General features: G+C 41.4%; 1 protein-coding gene across 4 annotated transcripts in view; it reads right to left on the reverse strand.

Moving 5' to 3' along the window:
* ACSL1 (acyl-CoA synthetase long chain family member 1) overlaps window positions 1-18,577 on the reverse strand; it is a 62,221-nt gene that overhangs the window by 22,058 nt on the left and 21,586 nt on the right. For 2 of the 4 annotated variants that reach the window (XM_038399663.2, XM_043513586.1), the window contains exons 3-11: window positions 16,741-16,855; window positions 16,238-16,302; window positions 14,389-14,490; window positions 9,912-10,011; window positions 9,567-9,745; window positions 4,871-4,903; window positions 4,621-4,672; window positions 3,834-3,907; window positions 557-634 (exon numbers count right to left, since the gene is read on the reverse strand). In XM_038399663.2, coding sequence (XP_038255591.1) covers window positions 557-634; window positions 3,834-3,907; window positions 4,621-4,672; window positions 4,871-4,903; window positions 9,567-9,745; window positions 9,912-10,011; window positions 14,389-14,490; window positions 16,238-16,302; window positions 16,741-16,855 — 798 coding nt within the window. Of the gene's footprint in view, window positions 1-418; window positions 497-556; window positions 635-3,833; window positions 3,908-4,620; window positions 4,673-4,870; window positions 4,904-9,566; window positions 9,746-9,911; window positions 10,012-14,388; window positions 14,491-16,237; window positions 16,303-16,740; window positions 16,856-18,577 lie in introns of all 4 variants that reach the window. The other 2 variants (XM_038399664.2, XM_043513587.1) reach the window with 2 other exon arrangements.

Consider the following 18,577-nt stretch of genomic DNA (forward strand, 5'->3'; position numbering starts at 1 on the left):
ACCACCAACTCCAAATCTCATTTTCTGGAAGAATGGAGGCACTTGTCCATTATGAAGTCAAAAGCGAAAATCCCACCATCACTTCTTGGAAATGGATTCTTGGAACTGGTGGTGTTTTTCCATTGAATTTAAGTTAAATTTGCATAATCTGAGAGCAGAACTATTTGCAGACTATTATGGCTAGCTAAGGGTAATTGCCAATGAAGAGCATGGCATTTCAATTCAGTACCAGTTGCATTAGAGAAAGAATCGTGGCCAGTATAAGTATTTTGAAAAAAGATCTAGTGCTCCATTATATAGTTCTTAAACTTATTCCTGAAACTACCTACTTTTCAGTAAAGCTAAAGCTCGTAGTTAATGGAAGTGAAACGCCCAATACTCACGTTATCCGGACAATTTATTTCCTTCAGACACTTACCTGAACAAGTCTTTCAAACATGTGTGCAAGAGGCAAAAAGGAAATGTGTGTGTCACTGGGATTCAAGACACATGCACGCTAAAAAAAAAAAAAAAAGTTAGATTTCTGAATAGTAATATAGTACATGCAGATTCCTACCTCCACAATTCTTTCAAACATATGGGCCAGGGGCAAGAATGAGATCAGAACATCTTCTGTAGCAGGAATGATTGCTTTCTGTGAGGGAAATGCCAAGCAGGATAGAGAGAGAAACCGACTTAAATTTTCACAGTAATTAATGACAATTTGTAGCACAAAGGCTTATTGCAACACTTCTCAACTCTAGGACACCCCAGACTCCAAAAAATTTATTTTATTTGTAAAAAGGTATTCTTGGCTTTTACATACTTTGACCAAAGAAAGTTCAAAATAGCTTTGGGATGAGACATTTGACATAAGTGTTAGATTTGAGTTCTGTCTTTTGGATGTTAGTGTTGTGACGTGTACAGCAGCCATTCAGAATCATCCCTTTCCTTATCTTACAAGGACCGAGGAAGTCACTTTTGGGACAATTAAGGGTAGTCAAGTGCTCAGAAGATGTACACGTTGAAAAGAACCAGATTGAAGTGGTGTGCCTTGGGTAGGAAGAGACATTGTTTATCCCACTCAGAAGTTTTTGCCCAACTTACCATAAGTACACTAACAGACTAATAGGCATCTAAAGCACAGTAAACATAGTGGTTCTCAAAACTTTCTAGACTACTGTACCCTAGTTTCACCTCAAGCTACTTGCTTACAAAAATCATACATAAAAGTTTTGATAATGTGCTGTGACAATTTTCCCCCCCATTTTTACCATGCAATTATAAAATAAATCAAAGTACATACAATATATATTTCAATTTCAGTGTGATACTTGAGCCTGTTTTTCCACATGCAAGCCTTGTCTGAAGGCTGAGGCTGAAGCATGTACTTTAGCTTCATGGGGCCCCCACGCAATTGCCATTCTTGTGTCCCCGAATGCCAGCCCTGCACTTGTAGCCTCCTAAACCTGTCCTGCAACCCTGCCCCTCCCAGGGTCACAATCCTCAGATTGAGAAACAGTGATCTGAATGAGCTGAGTACTCCCCGGTAGACCACTGCATACCCCCAGGGCACACCTAACCCTGATTGAGAACCACTGAGCAAACAGAAGTAGTGCACAAGCCACCACAGTTCAGCAGTATTGCCTACAACACTTGCCTATTCTTGTCAACCCAAGACAGGGTTCCTACTTGCAGACTGGAGGTGGATACTTAATAGAACAATTTTACCATGATATATAAACACACTGTTAATTTCTACAAATCCCCCAAATGTTTTCTCACTTTAAAAAAGCATTAGCATGTTTGATCAAAGGCAAATGCCACCTTATTGATTAGAATTACTACTTTGCTATTTCAGAATCAAAACAAAGCCACCTGCAATTTAAGTTGCCTCATTAACTAGGTTGACTAGATATTCCATTTAATGAATGTAGGTGTTTCAGTGTAGAGTTACGGATTACATTTAGTCTTAAATACCACCAACGGGGAATCCAACAAGTTTCAAATAAGTTATGAAGAGGACTGTGATCTATTGTTTTTCATGTCCACAGAAGGTAGGACGACAAGTAGTAATAGGTCTAATCTGCAGCAAGGGAGACTTAGTTTTTCCTAATATCTAACCTAGCTATAAGGATAGTGAAGATAGTGAACTGGAATAGGTTACAAAGGCTGGTTGTGGAATCCTTGTCATTGGTGGTTTCAGAACAGATTCATATAGGTATACTGATTCGGCATGGGGAGGAGGGACCAGATGACCACTCAAGGTCCCTTCGAGCCCTACATTTCTCTAATTCTACGAGTCCTCTCAGAGCCCCCCGGCCCCCTTTTTCTTCTGCATTATGAATAGCTTTAGTAGGTTTGCACCAGGGCTTGCTGTCTCCAATTGGCAGACTGCAGAACAGAGGAAAAGGTCATTCCTGGACAGCTTTGAAGGCCAGCTACCACATATCTGAGTTATCATCCACATCAAGGGGAAATACAACACAGTTAAACATCTCCAAAACCTTTTTCATGAGTGCTCAGTGTTGAAATTAAATCAATCACTGACTTCAATGGGATCAGAGTGAATTAAGAGCACTTCTGAAATTAAACTGTCTGAGGGCAAGTTCCCTCCCCCCAAAAGTCTTATATCCTGGTTCTTTATTTTGCCAAGTTAATAGTTCTAAAGTTCCAAGGTTGTGTTCGTTGGATTACATCTATATTTGCATGATCCTAAAACTGCTTGCTTTTCTAGTCAGCAAATTTAGGCTTTAGTCAGTCTGCACCCTAAAACCAAAGATTTGCACCCAACAGTGAGTATGAACAGTTATGCTTCTTGCAGGCTCATGCACTTGCTTCTCCAAAGGTATGGACCATAAAATAACTTTAGCCATCCTGTTTTTAACTCATTGGGCCAGAGGCACAGCAGTCTCCAAATCAGACTTGGAAAAATTAGAGAAAGCTATTTTATGATCTGCGCTAGAGAGTCAGTGGAAAAACATACTACATATTTAATGGAATTAGTTTTACAGCCTGTTGTATTGCAAGACAGCAGCAGACAAAAGGAATATGGGAAACGTCCTCATCTGACCCTTTTTCAGGATTTGTCTTCATTAAAAAGAGGGTAGGTGCCTAGGCTACATCTCAAATAGCTAAAAAGCATTATCCCCACTTTACATTAGGTAAGGGGGAGTTTGAACTGGAATTGGCTTGCATGTGTTTAGCTGGAGCTAAACTAGATGCTGTCATTTTTGCAAATGGAGACGGGCCTTCAGATGGGGAAGTTTCAGGGTATATGTCAATTGCTGAACTTGCACTATTACCCCAGACCTAATATAATTAGCTCCAAGATGTCTAGAAGGACTGATTCACCTTGACACTAATTTAAGTCACTGCAATAATTTCTACACAGTTCAGTGTGGATATGGGGAACCCATCTGTCAGAGGGAACTACATGAGAAAAATTTATGCTGCCAGATTTTTGGACTGAGTCTAAAGCTTGCAGCTTTACGAATCTCTTGCCTGGGAAGTCACTAAATAGCAAGCTGTCAAATCAGTCACCGACCAATGGATTAAGCAAGGGAGACTGATTTGATATTTTATTTTAAGGTTTTGGGGATGGGACAGCAATTAGCAGGAGTTTCAGGAATTCAGTGTGTAGAGTTGCCAATTTCAGAACAGCGGTCTTATACTGGTGAAGTTTTGATAAGATGGGTTCAAGTAGTATCAGCCAGACTTTAGGAGCCTAAAGAACTTAACAAAACAGTGTGTTAGATATTTTCACTACCATTTCTTTCTGAAAAGGCTTTCCTTCTTACGGGCAAAGCCCCAAGAATCTGGAAAACGTTGAATGACTTAGCCTTTAAGTTTACCTCTGTAGCTTTCACAAAAGCTGAAGCATTGCTCACTATATTTTGATGAGTAATCATAGCTCCTTTGGGGTTTCCTAAAGACAAAATAAACATTAAAATGCAACAGTGAAGGGTTTATACACATTAAAATATCAAGTTGAGATAATATTCACTTTATCACTTACCTCTAGGGAAGTCTAGAAAGGGCTTTAATGGATAGATGCATAACATTTAAAACAGACTAATAGTATGAATTAAGTAAATCTTGAAGGGATAGAATTGTTAACAGGTTTGCAAAGTTAGACAGCACCCAGTTCTGTTCAAATGGTTGAGGAATAAAGGAAGACAGAAGGTCTTTAATATCTTCCATGTTGGTAGCTAGAGATCCTCAGAAGGAAGGGATTTTGGAAAGAATTTAAACACTGAAGTCTTAACTTTTAAATTCAATCCTACAAATTCTCTTAATACAAGTCTCAATTTTTGAGAAAAAAAGGAGGGGGTGATATTCTGTTGAAGGAGACAAGCTTTCAGGCTACACAGAGCTCTTCATCCTCTGTGTTAGCAGCAAGCAAATCCTGATACCTCACTTCTGAAAGTGCATTTTGGTCTCCAGGAATTATTTGTCAAGCACTTCAACTTCCCATTGGCTAACCCTGAAAGTTCTAAAGCAAGTTTGCCATCTACTAATTTCTGCTGTAACAGGTGAAATGCTGAAGCAGAAGGAGAAACATGGAGCGTGCGGTAAGGAGCCTACTGAATGATCCTTTGTCCATAAAAGTAGAATATAGGAAGTCCAGCATAAGTGTACCTGTAGTTCCACTGGTGAAACAGATGACCGCTAGATCTTCTGGACTTGGAGGCTTTACAAAAAAAAAAAAAAAAAAAAAAAAAAAAAAAAAGTTTGGCTGTTTCAGTATAACGAGATTTTGCAGAAATCCATCAAAGTACCAATTTTACTTTGAGCCACAGATGACGACACACTGGTGCCTTAGTTTGATCTAAAGACTGAAATTATAACTAGAGCAGATCAGTTCTCTTTTTGGTAGTTTGATACTTACCACAGGTTTTTGTCTGTGAGCTCTCCCCACCTCCTAAAAATTTAGGAGACACAGACATGAGTAGGATAACCACATTTGCTTTAAAATATTTCCTATCACTATCCATTTCAGAACATTTGTCATTTAGACACCAAGCTAGTTACTTTTGACCATAAAGAAATAAAGTTTAACAGAACTTTAAGCGCCATATGCTTGTGCAGCAGATAAGCAAATAGTGACCTGAAAATGCCCCTTCAAGAACACAGCAGTAAATTCAGTGTCTTATTTTTTTTTTTTTTAAGTGTTAAGTAACCAAAGATCTGTGGAATAAGATTAAGCAGAGTTTCCAATTTACATGTGGCAGAGGAGATAGGCATGTCACCTAAATTCTCAGTTTTATAACCAGTTCACACTCCTATTCTAATCTAGTGGACCATGGCACGTGTGAATTCAGCATGGTCAACCTTTAATGTAACAAAAGCCATTGATGACATTTTCAAGAGAAAGTACCTTTTAGCATTGGTCCCAGATTATGACAGTCACCATTAATTCTGCACTTAGTTTTCAAAACAGACTCCTTATTTCACATGCTTCATCAATGCAGATGGGGCACTAACTTTTTAATTATTGTGTTACTGATGTTACAGAAGACTTTAGCATCCAATATCATGCCAATACCACCTTGAAGACAAAACCATTATTATAGCATGATGGTGCCCATGCTGTGGACTTCAACCATTACTGTTGAAGTGACTATTGTTTATGTATTAGAAAGATGCTCCCATGACTTTTGAATGGAAATGTTTGGGACAGCCTGTCACTACAAGGTGGGGAGCACCTTCTCCCAAACTGCCTCCCACCGTTTCCCTACACAAGTGCCAAAAGCTCTTACCAGCCGCCATTCCTTCCCTGCCAACACTAATGAAGCAGAGAAGCTTCATTATCACCAGGCTGTGGGAACTCCAGGGAGAGCAAGATAGGAGCAGCACATTAGGGGAGCTCCAAGCAGAGGAAACTTCATTGCAACCAGGGGGTGGGGTGGGTGGATTCTCAGCTATAGCCCAGATTACAACGGCTTGGACTGTTCCAATTTACACTAGCTGACAGCAGTGTCCTGAGTACAGACCATATGCCAGCTGGGGATAGCTAAAGCACACTCCAGCCACTCGTCTCCATCCCCCATGCTCCCTACTCCAGAGTTTAGGAAGGGAGCTTGCAGGTGATTTCTGCTTCCTTTGCACCACAATGGGAACGGAGTGGGGCTTAGAATCTGCATCCCTATTTGGATTGTGGCCCCTTGTCATTTGAGATTTGTCTGACCCTGTGGCTAAAGAGGCCGACAAAAGTTCCAATATCTAGAAAAAAAAGTTAAGTAGAGCCTGAAGTAGAGCCTTCTGAACAGTAATGGCTAAAAGCCAAGCATATTTGAGTGGAATTTCAGTGTTAATGAGCTTAAAGGTTTCAAAATTAAGTGTTTTTAATCTTGATTAGGAATGACAGTAATTAAAGAACTCATACAAGTCAGCGTTTCAATCTGTCAAAAGATTAACAGTCTTAAACCTGAAATAATTCTGTGTCAGTTTCATCATGGTCCTTACCTCAAGGCATAAGGAAATAAGCACTGAACATTTCCTTGTGGCTAGCCCTGCCCTGAATTAAAGGCTTAGGCTATGTCTACACTGCACAGTTTACAGAAGCACAGCTGTGCAGCCAAAACCTTGCCACTATAAGGCATGCAGAGGAGCTTGTTTAAGGCAGGAAAGAGCTCTCCTGCTGAAAAAATAAAGCCACCCCCAAGGGGCAGTAGTTTTGTCAGCAGGAGACCATCTCCTGCAAACAAAAACACTGTCCACACTGGCGCTTATTGTTAAAAATGCAGTGTAGACAGTCTTAGGCCTGGTCTACACTGGCGGGTGGGAGAGAAATTGACCTAAGATAGGTTTCAGAGTAGCAGCCGTGTTAGTCTGTATTCGTAAAAAGAAAAGGAGTACTTGTGGCACCGTAGAGACTAACAAATTTATTTGAGCATAAGCTTTCATGAGCTACAGCTCACTTCATCAAATGCATCCGATGAAGTGAGCTGTAGCTCACGAAAGCTTATGCTCTAATAAATTTGTTAGTCTCTACGGTGCCACAAGTACTCCTTTTCTTTTTGACCTAAGATAAGCAACTTCAGCTATGAGAATAGCTTAGCTGAAGTAGATATATCCTAGGTAGGCTTACCTCGTGTCCTCATGGCACAGGGTCGACTGCTGCCACTCCCATGTCAACTCAGCTTTCGCCTCTCGCCGCGGTGGAGTACAGGCGTTGACAGCAGAGCGATCGATTTATCGTGTCTACACTAGACGTGATAAATCGACCCCCCGATAGATCTATCGCTACCTGCCAATCCAGTGGCTAGTGTTTATGTACCCTTAGTCTCTTCACTGTTTTGCTTTTTAAAAATTAGAGATTTTAGGCTGTTTATTAAAACACAAAAAACCTTGACTAAAGACTTAATGTGTTGGGAAAATGCACTTAACATTTCCATGGCCTATCATTTGTGACGATGTTAAAGCACATCTTAAAAAAAAAAAAAAAAAAAAAAAGAAAAACATGGACTGGCAACTACGCCATATTTGCAAGACTGGATTGGATCAGTGTGTTGCTGTGAGATGTAGTACTAAACTTCTGTTGACACTCCATTACTTATTCCTGGTAAGACCCAGGAGACTATGTTGATTGTATTGTATACTTTTCAGGGTTATACTCCTCTTATGTGTGGTGAGGACTGAATATTTTCCCCATTAATTGGGCAAATGCAGTTCAGACTTTAGCTATCTTCCAAGGTATTGTGCACTTCAAAAGTTGTGGGCCACTGTTTTTTTTTTTAAATTATATCATTAAATAAGCACTCAGTACCCAGCAGCTCCCACTGGGGACAAATGGGAGCAAATGATCACTTGGAGGAGGAAAAAAGTTATCAGAAGGGCAGTCTAGAAGCTACTGCCCTAGGACAATTAAGCTTTCATAAAAGCAGCTTATTTGGAGCTTTACAAGCCACCAGCTATCCACTCTTTAAATAAAATTGCTTTTAAAGCACTGGAATTGCACTAGTCCTTAAACAAAGGACTGATTTTGGCATCCCAGGTTACTCTTTGGGTTTTGGACAAGTTCAAACCTTCTCAGAACTATACCAGTTTCACCACTAATAAACGCACTAAGAACTAGGTGTTTTGCAATATTATTGATGCCATGCAAGTTCACTCTACCTAAGCAAGAAAAAAAAAGTTTTACCCTACCCTCAAACATATCCAAGTAGCTGTTCCTTGGTAATGACCTCCACTGTTTTGTTATCTGTAAACCTTCACCAAAAGGAGGATGCATTTGCCCAGCAGTCTAACTGCAGCAAAGATTTTGGTTCAGTGAAATTCAGGAATTTACCTCAGCTAGTGAGGAACAAGGGGATCAAACATGTCACTTGGGAGTTAGATATCAGTGAGTCTTGTCTTCACCAATTTCCCAGTTGAAGCCTGGTTAAATTTACAATTCTATAGTTTAACATGGAAAGATGTGCCACTTCTCTCAAATTCCACATCGGAAAACTGTTCATTTTACTGACTACTGTCTATTCAAATGAAGTGTCACAAGTGCGCCTATGAGCCCTGACATTTTTTGTTTGAAGGATGCAAACTGCAAGCCTATTCCCAAATTCTGTACTTTGAAGTTACACTGCCTCAATCAAAGCTCATTATGGCACCCTGAAGCAGAGGAACAGTTATATACCTTTTGAATAATTTTATTGACTTCCAGACGATACTCCTAGAAGGCCAGTGTTCCACTTCAGTGTTTAGTGTTCCATTGGCATTGTTTTGTGCGGCCAGTATAAGCGGTTTAAAATCCACCAAGACAGTTTCATGTTAAGTTTCCAGATCACTGAGCCAAGTTCAGTTGTGCTAAACTCCAGAAACAGTTTTTTGAAAAACTGAGACTCCCTCCCATTCTCTCTGTAGTAGGTAATTTGCTTTTATTCACCACTGCCTTAGATTCAGAACTAAACTGATGAATCTACAGACACCTGCTCCTCCCTCCCCATGTTAGTATTCCTCAGAACGAGGCTGTACTAGATTTTCTTGACCTCAGGAGACGTGTATGGCAGCTGTACCTTGTCCATTTACTAGCAGAGGCAGTAAGACTTAATTTAAGGTTCCAACTAAAAGATGGTACAGTGTTTGTGTACCAAACTGTCAGGGACACTTAGTCTATGACTACGTGCCCTGAACAAGATCAATACAAGTAGTTATTCTGTGCATCAACCCACCACCATTTGAGTTTTATTGCAGCTGGTACTTTATGAAATAGGACTAAGATAAAGGGATAGCAGAATTGTTTAGACAGCTCCTCTAGATGTAAATATTAATGGTAAGATTTAGGTTTTAGTGTTATCTTTGAACCAGTTTAACTAATTTTTGTATCCACCTTGGCAATTATTTTGTAGACTCATTTAAGCATGGTGAAACACTACTAGTGAATTGTTTACTTTTTAGAAAGAGTACTGTGTAAACAGATGTCAAACCTTTACCCTTCACTCTCTTGGTCAAAGATCAAGATTTTGTAACCAGCCATCTGAACAGGATGAATTACTCTGCTGAATCCCCAACTCCCCACCCCTCTATGGCACTTCACTGTACAACTATGGGTATAGAGGAGATACTGGGTAGAAGACTTCAGTGCTTACCTCCAGTTCTCTCAGGCTGAGAATTTCAATCCCACACTTCTTCCCACGTTCTACGAGAACGCTATCAAAGGATTCCATGATAACAATGGTGTTGAGAACTGGAGTTTCTCCCCTTTCCACATTATCCAGCAGAAGCTTGGCTTTGTCAGATTTGTCACAGAAAACCAGTGCTACATCAGCTGAATTAGGAGAAGAGTGCTATTAGCAAAGTTTGACTTATATAATTATTAGACCTGATCCAGACAGGTTTGTATCAGAGGGTTATTTTGAATAAGGCAACAATCATTTTTACCAGTCAAGTCTGTCGTCTGATATTTAGCTGCTGAACTACTGAAAGAGTCATACCTTTGTTCACAATATAACTGATTGCATCAGCTCCCAGAGTATCATAAAGTGGCACCACCACCATGGAGTAGGTGTAACACCCCTGTTCAATGAGAACCCACTGTAGAAAGAAAAGCACAAGTCAATAATTAGTTTACTAGTCCAAACAGTAGGGTGCTAAGACTCCTGAACTGAGGGAACCTGATGTTGGCATACAAATAAGGAAATCTTCAGTTTGGAGATTTGACCAACAGGAGTTGCTTGTTCTTTTGGTTTACCCAGGAGGGTATAGTATAGGCCGGCGTGGCCAACCTGTGGCTATGGAGCCACATGAAGATCTTCAGAAGTTAATACGTGGCTCCTTGTATAGGCACCGACTCCGGGGCTGGAGCTACAGGCGCCAACTTTCCAATGTGCTGGGGGTTGCTCACTGCTCAACCCCTGGCTCTGCCACAGGCCCTGCCCCCACTCCACCCCTTCCTACCCCCTCCCCTCAGCCTGCCGTACCCTAGTTCCTCCCCCACCAAGCCTCCTGCACGCCACAAAACAGCTGATCAGGAGGTGTGGGGAGGAGCTGATTGGCAGGGCTGCCAGTGGGTGGGAGATGCTGGGAGTGGACTGAGGGGGTGCTGCTGATGTATTACAGTGACTCTTTGGCAATGTACATTAGTAAATTCTGGCTCCTTCTCAGGCTCAGGTTGCCACCCTGGTATAGGTGGTTAGTTTTCCAGAGGTACCAACAAGCAAGCTGGCCTACCAGTAGTTTTCAGTTATATGGTAACAGATGCTAGTTCTGGACAAAAACCCACACACCCATCCAAGAAACAAAAAGAGAAACAAAAACATAAGTCCTTTTCTACTAGCTAGTTTCTCCTACATACCCTACATGCACCCACTCTATTCTGGTCTCCCTCCAGTTTCTTCCTTTTGATTCTAGCTGTCCATCGGAGTGTGGAAACAGGATTTCTACTCATTCAGTGCTTTTATTAGATTAACTTCAATCCCTGGCCCAGCACCCCTCCGTATGAGCCATCATTGAAGTGCTTCAAGTGTCAATGCTGGTCACTCAGTGCAGTCTGATAGTGGCCAGGTGTGCAGGAGCCTTGAATATATTTGTCAAACTGAGGCAAGCCAGTCTATAGACAGTTTTGTCTGAAGTGTACCACCAATAACCCAAATGCCATATGGTCACCTTTCCCTCTTGAAAAGAAGGGGTCTACTACTTTGGAGATGGAGATCTCTCACACACACACGCCCCCCTTCTATAAGTAAAGTCCAAATGGGCAGAAAATCTCTAGTTAGTAAGGAACTGTTCTGGAATACATGCAGAGCTAGAGATCCATGCCCTTTGGTTGGTGAGTAGCTCTCCATTGGCACTCAGACAGACAATTGCAAGTTGAAATGGGAAGAGTTTACTGGATAATTAGTTACATATCCCAGCAAGCACAATAGCTATTACAACTTTATGCCAAGTAATTTAGGCAGATAAGTTCCTAAATCATCCTTGTATGAGGCAGTCATGCATTCAGAGGATTCTTAAAAAAAAACCACACAGGACAGTGAAAGTTGTTCACTAAAGAGAACCAGTTATATGCAATACCCATGGAGCTATGCCAAATTCTAGGATTTGAGACTACCATGAGATGAAAGTCTCCCTGGCTTGTCTGTGTGCCTAGAAACAGAAACTCAAGTCTTCCTTACTTTGAGTGTGTCACAAGTTCTACAATATTGTAGGACCGAGGATTTTTTAAGATCTGTAATGTTCACCAAGTCCAGTTAGTGGTGAAAGCAGCAGGCATCTTTAAAATCTACCTGAAAATGGATCCATAATCCCAAAGGGCTCTAAGTTTTTACTCGAGCAATAAAATTGGAAAAAACCTCATTGTTTTCAGAGGAAGTTAGCCAGTGTCTTCATTGCCCAAACAAGTGGCACCATGTTTGTGTAACATTAAATTGGTTAATCCCCTAACATTTTGTTCTGTATTAAATGCGCTACCAAGGTTGCTAAATCTCAAGCCTTTTATGTTTGTTCACCTGATCCAGGAAAGCTTTAAGTTTCCTATATTAATGGTACCATATATTTCCAGGCTGAACCAGACACCAACCATGTGAATTGTGCGTTTTGTTTTTTTTGGAGTGCATGTGATAAGTAAATCATATAGTTTTCCATGCTCATGTTCCAGAAGTGTGCTTTTTGTAAAGTTCAGTATGACGACGCTTGACAGTTGATCCCAAGTTGCTCATGCAGTAGAGACAGTGTTCAGGCCTGCCTGCTAGATTGGCTTGTAAGACTATCAAGCCATCTTGATAACAGCACATGAATATTTTTGGACTGAGCATTACAATTTTTTATACCCACTATTTAAACTTTTCTGAAAGTAGCCTCCATTTTAGTTGCTACGTTACCAGGTGCCCATTACAGTGGATTTCAAGGTGCTATTGCACCAAATACTCCTGCACTAGAAGAATTCAAGCACCTTTGTGTTACAGAGATAGTGGTGAAGAAAGTTTCCCCATCACACCCTGGAGTTACAGATGGATCTTCAAACTATAACCTTGAGTCCTGACGCCAGTTCTTTGCTCTGAACATGAGGAGGAGGATAGCTTGTACAGGCATATAGACAAAAATAAAGTATTACATTTCAAAAGATTTCAACTTGGTAAGCTTTAAATTTCTATAAAGAGAATTTATATTCTGAAAACTGTCTGAATATAAAGTTGCAAAGTAGGGAGATTACAATAGTTTGCAAGCATAAAAACCATCTGTTTCTGAGATAGCAGAGAAGCAGTGGAAATGAAATCTATAATAAAAACTCATTCACTGGCAATACACTCAGTTTGAGCAAGGGTTTTTCCCGGGGTTCCCCCTCTAGTTATTTATTAGCGATTTTATATTTAGTATTCCCATAAACTGGTAATGTTTTGAGGACATTTGACTCAAAGGCCATGCCAGCTTCCTAAAAATTGGATGAGGGGAGGTTTCACAGAAATGCGTGATCTACACACTAGATACCAATATTTAAAATTGCTGGCTTAAGTGAACCTTTTCCATCTAACTGAAGACCGAATTTAAAAACAAACTACACACACCCATCCTTCAGGGACCAAGTTACATGGCTCCAGAGTAGGCCTTGTATCTGATTTGTCCAAAGACATCGGAAAGGTACTAAAAAGGCAGAGAAGTGTAATTTATATTCCATAAAAGATAAGGGTAAGGCTCAGAAGCCTTTGGCTGGTGCAGCCATCTTCATTTACTGCTCTGGTACCCCGGCTAGCTAAAGGCTAGCTTGGGTACATCTATACTGCAAACAGCTGTAGCTCAAGTAGACGTACATTGACTAATCCTCTTGAGAGGAGAGGAAGTCATGCTGCAAGGGTACTCCAGTTTTTGACCATTCACCACCTATATCCAAAGAAGGTCTGCTAGTGAGAAGCACTATATCAAGAGACCATCACTCTGGCTCTCTCTCTCCCATTACATCTCCTATTCTAGCAGAATCCAGAAGACTAGAGCCAATGAGTTTGTGGAAACCTATCATTTTTCCTATTAAACTTGTTTTATTAAGTGGGAGATGTCCTAGCCTCTTTTCTCCTTAGTCTTAGGGGGTGAAATTGTGGCTGTGTGGACATCCATAAAGTCTATAGGAAAGTACTGGGGACTGTGGAGAGGGGGAGAAAAGGGGGGTTCCCCAAGTTTTAAACAGCCTTAAATATTGTCTCAAGACACTAGAAGTGTTCCATGTTTAGAAGTCTTGAGACCTTCATTCCATATCTGCCAGTTGAACATACTCCCCTTTGGAAGAGGTGGGCTCACTTCCAGCTCACTTAAAGGTAAGGTCCAAGACACTGCATTTAATAGAATAGAGCAGATTCTACACAGAAGTGGCAGGCATTTGGTAAGGTTGTAATCCATGGTATTGCAGCATGAACCGACACTTGGATGTGTCACAGCATTTAGTGTTTGCCTATGAGAGGTTAGCATCTCTGGGGAATTGCTAAAAATCAGTTTCAAGACTAGCAAGCACAAGTATGACAGTTTTATACACACACAAATACTAAAACACAGATTTCTAAGCATTTTAAATATTAACCCACGCTCAAAATGAGATACCCAGTTTTAGAGGGCAACAAACTGTTGACATGAGGGATAAGTCTCCTCTCAAAAGTCCAGAGTGTTTAGTGGAAAAGGGTGAGGTGAGTTAGGTCCGCTGGGACTCCCAACATCTTTTGTAATTACCCCTTCCTTCTAGATGTGGCTCTGGTAAGAGTCTGTGCCAATGGGTCTATCACAAGGAAGCAACAACTACTACACACTAGATGCCAAGCTTGGTTTCCTAGTTACAGCTGCCACATGTAGAATTGTAGGACTACATGATAGCACCCCTCCACCCCGAGTGCATCTCTCTTACTAGGAGACTGGTACACTGTCCAATAGTTTCAGAACGTGAATGGGTCAATTTCTTTTAAGTTTAACTTGACATGTTCTTCAGTTAGTTACCTCTGGTCTGTTTTGTGCAAAGATTCCTATGTACTGGTCTGGAGCTGGCTTGTAGCCTCTGTGGAGTAGCGCTGAACCCACATACTCTGCTCTCTCTGAGACCTGAAACCGAAAGCCAACTAAGGTTAACAGCAAACTCCTCAGGACACCACATCTCAATCTGTTGATCTTACACTGGGTATTGGGATTTAAAGCGCAAGCAGGAGAGAGTCTAGTAGGCCTTTTTATTTTTGGATGTTTCCATGACTTAGATGAGAGGCATTACAGTAGCCATCAGTCAACCTACTCCAGTTGAACAGTAGAGCACACCATAATGGTTAACAGTTAATCACTTCAGGACACTATTCTTGAGGGCTCTCAGGTGGATATGACTGAAGCTGGACTATGCACATCTGCAGTCCACCCAAGGGATGCAATACTGGAATGATTTCTACTTCTAAGTTCTGCTTGATTCAGTCATGGAGAGTGCATGTCATCCATCTAGTTCACTATTCAGATGAGCACTGAATGATACAAATCTTTCTCCAGTACTTGAAACTGGGTTCCCTCGGATAGCTGTTCCATAAACTAGTTTTTCCCCAAGTTTTCTGTTCTAGTGTCATGCCTACAGCCAAATCTCCACTGAATGGTCTAAAGTTGGACTCACCATCCTGGCCCTTTAATCTAGATTCAGAATGCTACACAAGCAAATATACACCATGTGATTAAGTAAAGCACATGTGATAAAGAGCCATCATCCTATACTGTGAAGATGTCCATTAAAGGAAGGACTTTGATAGGCTCATCTTTCCTGAAGGAGACCCTGCTTCCTCCAACTGAAAATTCTAGCATCTAGGAAGATTTTAGGGAGTGTAGCAGTACACTCTAGGAAAGCCTAATCACAAGTTTGGAGCCCAATAAAAGCATTAACTGGAGAGGCAAGGAACCTCTCACAGTGCTAACCTGAGGATGATGCAATGAGTTTTAGACTATAGTTTTAAAAATTAACTGCTGTTCTAAAAGCTTTATGTTCGGGCCAGTCCACAGCTTTTGACATCTTTAGCAGTTAGGAAGAAGTGATGTGCTTACTGGCATATTGCTACTTGCATTTTGTACATTCCCCCAACAATACTACACATCTGTTCTTTTTGGAGAGTCCCACAGTAGTTTTAAAGTTTAAATCCAGGGTTTTCCCAGTGTGGCGTTAATCATGTGTTTTCAACTGCTAGTTCTAAACCAGCAGGCTGCTTGCAATCTAATCAGCAAACAGCTGTAGCCCATGTGACATTCTCAGGGCCATACAGGTAGTGTGTGTATATTTTTTATATAATTTTGTGTGGGCCACTTCCACACAAAAGAGCTGCATATGTGGCCCACAATGGTAAATCGGTTGAGAACCACTGATCTAGATGGACTGGTAAAAAGGGTGTCTACGCAGCATCTGGAAAATGCTTCCTTTTGAATAAATCAGAGCTATGGAATAGAGCTCTCAGGAACAGTCTTGAAGTGATTAACTTAAGATCAGATCTGAAAGATTGTGGAGTTATTTGAGGTACCCCCAATAGTATCTGGGACTGTTCATACTCAGATTTATAGTTCTAAAATGCACAGGCTCCTCTGAAATGCTTTTCACTCCATTTCCCTTTTTATATTAGCTCTTGTCCCTAGAATGCAGCGTCTTATTAGAATGACATGGTTAGAAATTATGTACCTGCAATATTTTTTGCAGGGTCACGGCAGTATGAATTTCAGATACTACTTGAAACAGCTGCAGAGTTGCAAGATTTCTTACATCATTGGTATTATACTAATGGTCATACCAGGGGGAACTCAACTTGTTTTAAGATAGAGAACTAGAGTGGCTGCTTACCTCTTTATAAGAGATCCATTCATATGGCTGATTTGGTTTTCTAACACCCAAACAGGGACCATTATCTTTGGGAGAGAAGAGAAAAAAAAAAACACACCACACACACCATGTAACAGTTATTCCAGTTTTGTTCATGCTAGAACTCTGTTCTCTCCCTTTCAATTATTTGATACCTTAGCTGTTCAGTTCAGCTAGTTGCCCATCTGCCTCGTCTAGATCCCAACGGACATCTATAGAAGCCAAACCCACATTTGTTCCTGTTTGGTCAGTGTAGACTGAATGGAGCGTGCTCTAGGTTGGACTTTTCTTGCACAGCCCTGCTTCACATCAGACCACCAGTTTGTTTTGCTTTCCCGAGTTTTGAAACACTACCTTTGACCTCCTACTATGCTAGAGCATTATTTGTCTACTGAACAACAGGATAACATCTTATCCTGCAGCCACACTTGTCTCAAACCCTACAAGTTAGCTCTTGACAATGCAGAGACTTTTTATAAACTTACTTGACACCTCCAAACCTCTTTGAAAGATTTCATAGACTGTTCTTACATCATCATAGTAATATGTCAACAGCTCATCACTATTAAGCAGGGATGATCTTCGAGCATGCTCACCACCCTAAAAGAAAAGTTTATAGCTAGGAAGATTAATGACATATTGGAAGACAGGAATGACAACATGAAGATATTGGTGGCTAGTTTGAGATAAAAAAAAGTTATGAAATCTAGAAAGATCTTCTCATGAGTCCCATCATTAAAAAGTAACAGCAAGAATGAGGTAGTATAGGTGCACAAAGGGGCAGAATTTGGCCATGGCACACTTGTTCTCTAAGAGCCCAGTATTTTTAAAAATAAATAAAAAAAACGCCACACACACACTAAGTGAAAAGCCACACACACACACACACACACACCCCATTTAGAAAAGCTAGTTCCTTCTAGCTTCCTCCCCTCTGGACACACTTGAGGAAAGAGTCAATGCACTTAAAGTCTGAGATCTTGTTTGTTTTTGTAAGCAAGCTTGCATCCATCTATTTTATAACACTGTTTAACAAGTCAACTCTCAAGAGAAGTTTTATTTTAAGAGATCCTCAATAGTACCTCACTGAAGTCCATATTAGGTCACAAGAGCCACCTAACCAGAGCAGGAAGTAAGCTTTGAGCACAAGGTACAAGTTATTTAACCCTATTCCAGCATCCATAAGTTTGATTTTTACACTCCTTTTTAAGGCACTCAGAACCAGTTGTCTGATCTAGTTTTTAATAGGCCACTAAGAACATATCTTGGAATTTAGGAAGCCTCCTTTTTTCAAATATGCTAGCATCTGCTGAGAGGAGAAGCTAGCAATTAACTTGAGAGTTCAAGTTCATAGCTTATTCTCTAGATTCATTCTACTGCTTTAAAAAAAAAATCCTAGAGTATTTTTATTGATTGAGAATGCCTATTTAAGAAATTCAAGTTCTACATATGAGAATTATGCATGTTGCTCTCATCATCAGTGCAGCTCATCTCTATCTGAAAGACTCCAACTTCCAAATTGTTAACAAAGACAGTCTAGTTCAGTGGTTTTAAAACAGCAGGTCACAACCCAGTACTGGATCATGGAATGCAAGGCATTGGGTTGTGGTGGCTCTGGTCAGCACTGTCTACTGGGCCATTAAAAGTCCTGTCGGTGGTGCTGCCCAGCTAAAGCAGACAAGTCCCTACCTGTTCTGACACTCTGCTGCACCCCAGAAATGGCCAGCAGCAGGTCTGCTCCTAGGTGGGGGGCCATGGGGCTCCATGTGCTGCCCCCGCCCCAAGCACTGACTCCACACTCCCATTAGCCAGTTCCCAACCAATGAGAGCTGCGAGAGGGCAGTGCCTGTGGGAGAGCCACATGGAGCTGCTTGAGCACCTCTGCCTAGGAGGCAGACCTGCTGTTGGCTCCTTCAAGGGCCCCAACCCCATGCCCCAATCCTCTGCCCCAGCCCTGAGACCCCCTGTAAACTAGAGCCCCTCCTGTACCCCAAACCTCTCATCCCCAGCCCCACCCCAGAGCCTGCACCCCCAGCCCAGACCCCCTCCTGCACTCCAATCCCCTTCCCTAGCCTGAGTCCCCCCCAAATCCAGAGCCCCCTCCTGCACTCCAATCCCCTTCCCTAGCCTGAGTCCCCCCCAAATCCAGAGCCCCCTCCTGCACTCCAAACCCCTCACCCCTGCAGCCCAACCCTCTGCCCTGAACCCCTCCTACACCACAAACCCCTCATCCCCAGCTCTGCTGAATTGCGGGCATCAATTTTCTTCAACCGGGTCGCCAGAAAAAAAAGTTTGAAAACCACTGATCTACTTAGCTAAACA

The sequence above is a fragment of the Dermochelys coriacea genome, chromosome 4, assembly GCF_009764565.3.
Source record: "Dermochelys coriacea isolate rDerCor1 chromosome 4, rDerCor1.pri.v4, whole genome shotgun sequence".
In the NCBI taxonomy this organism is placed as follows: domain Eukaryota; kingdom Metazoa; phylum Chordata; order Testudines; family Dermochelyidae; genus Dermochelys; species Dermochelys coriacea.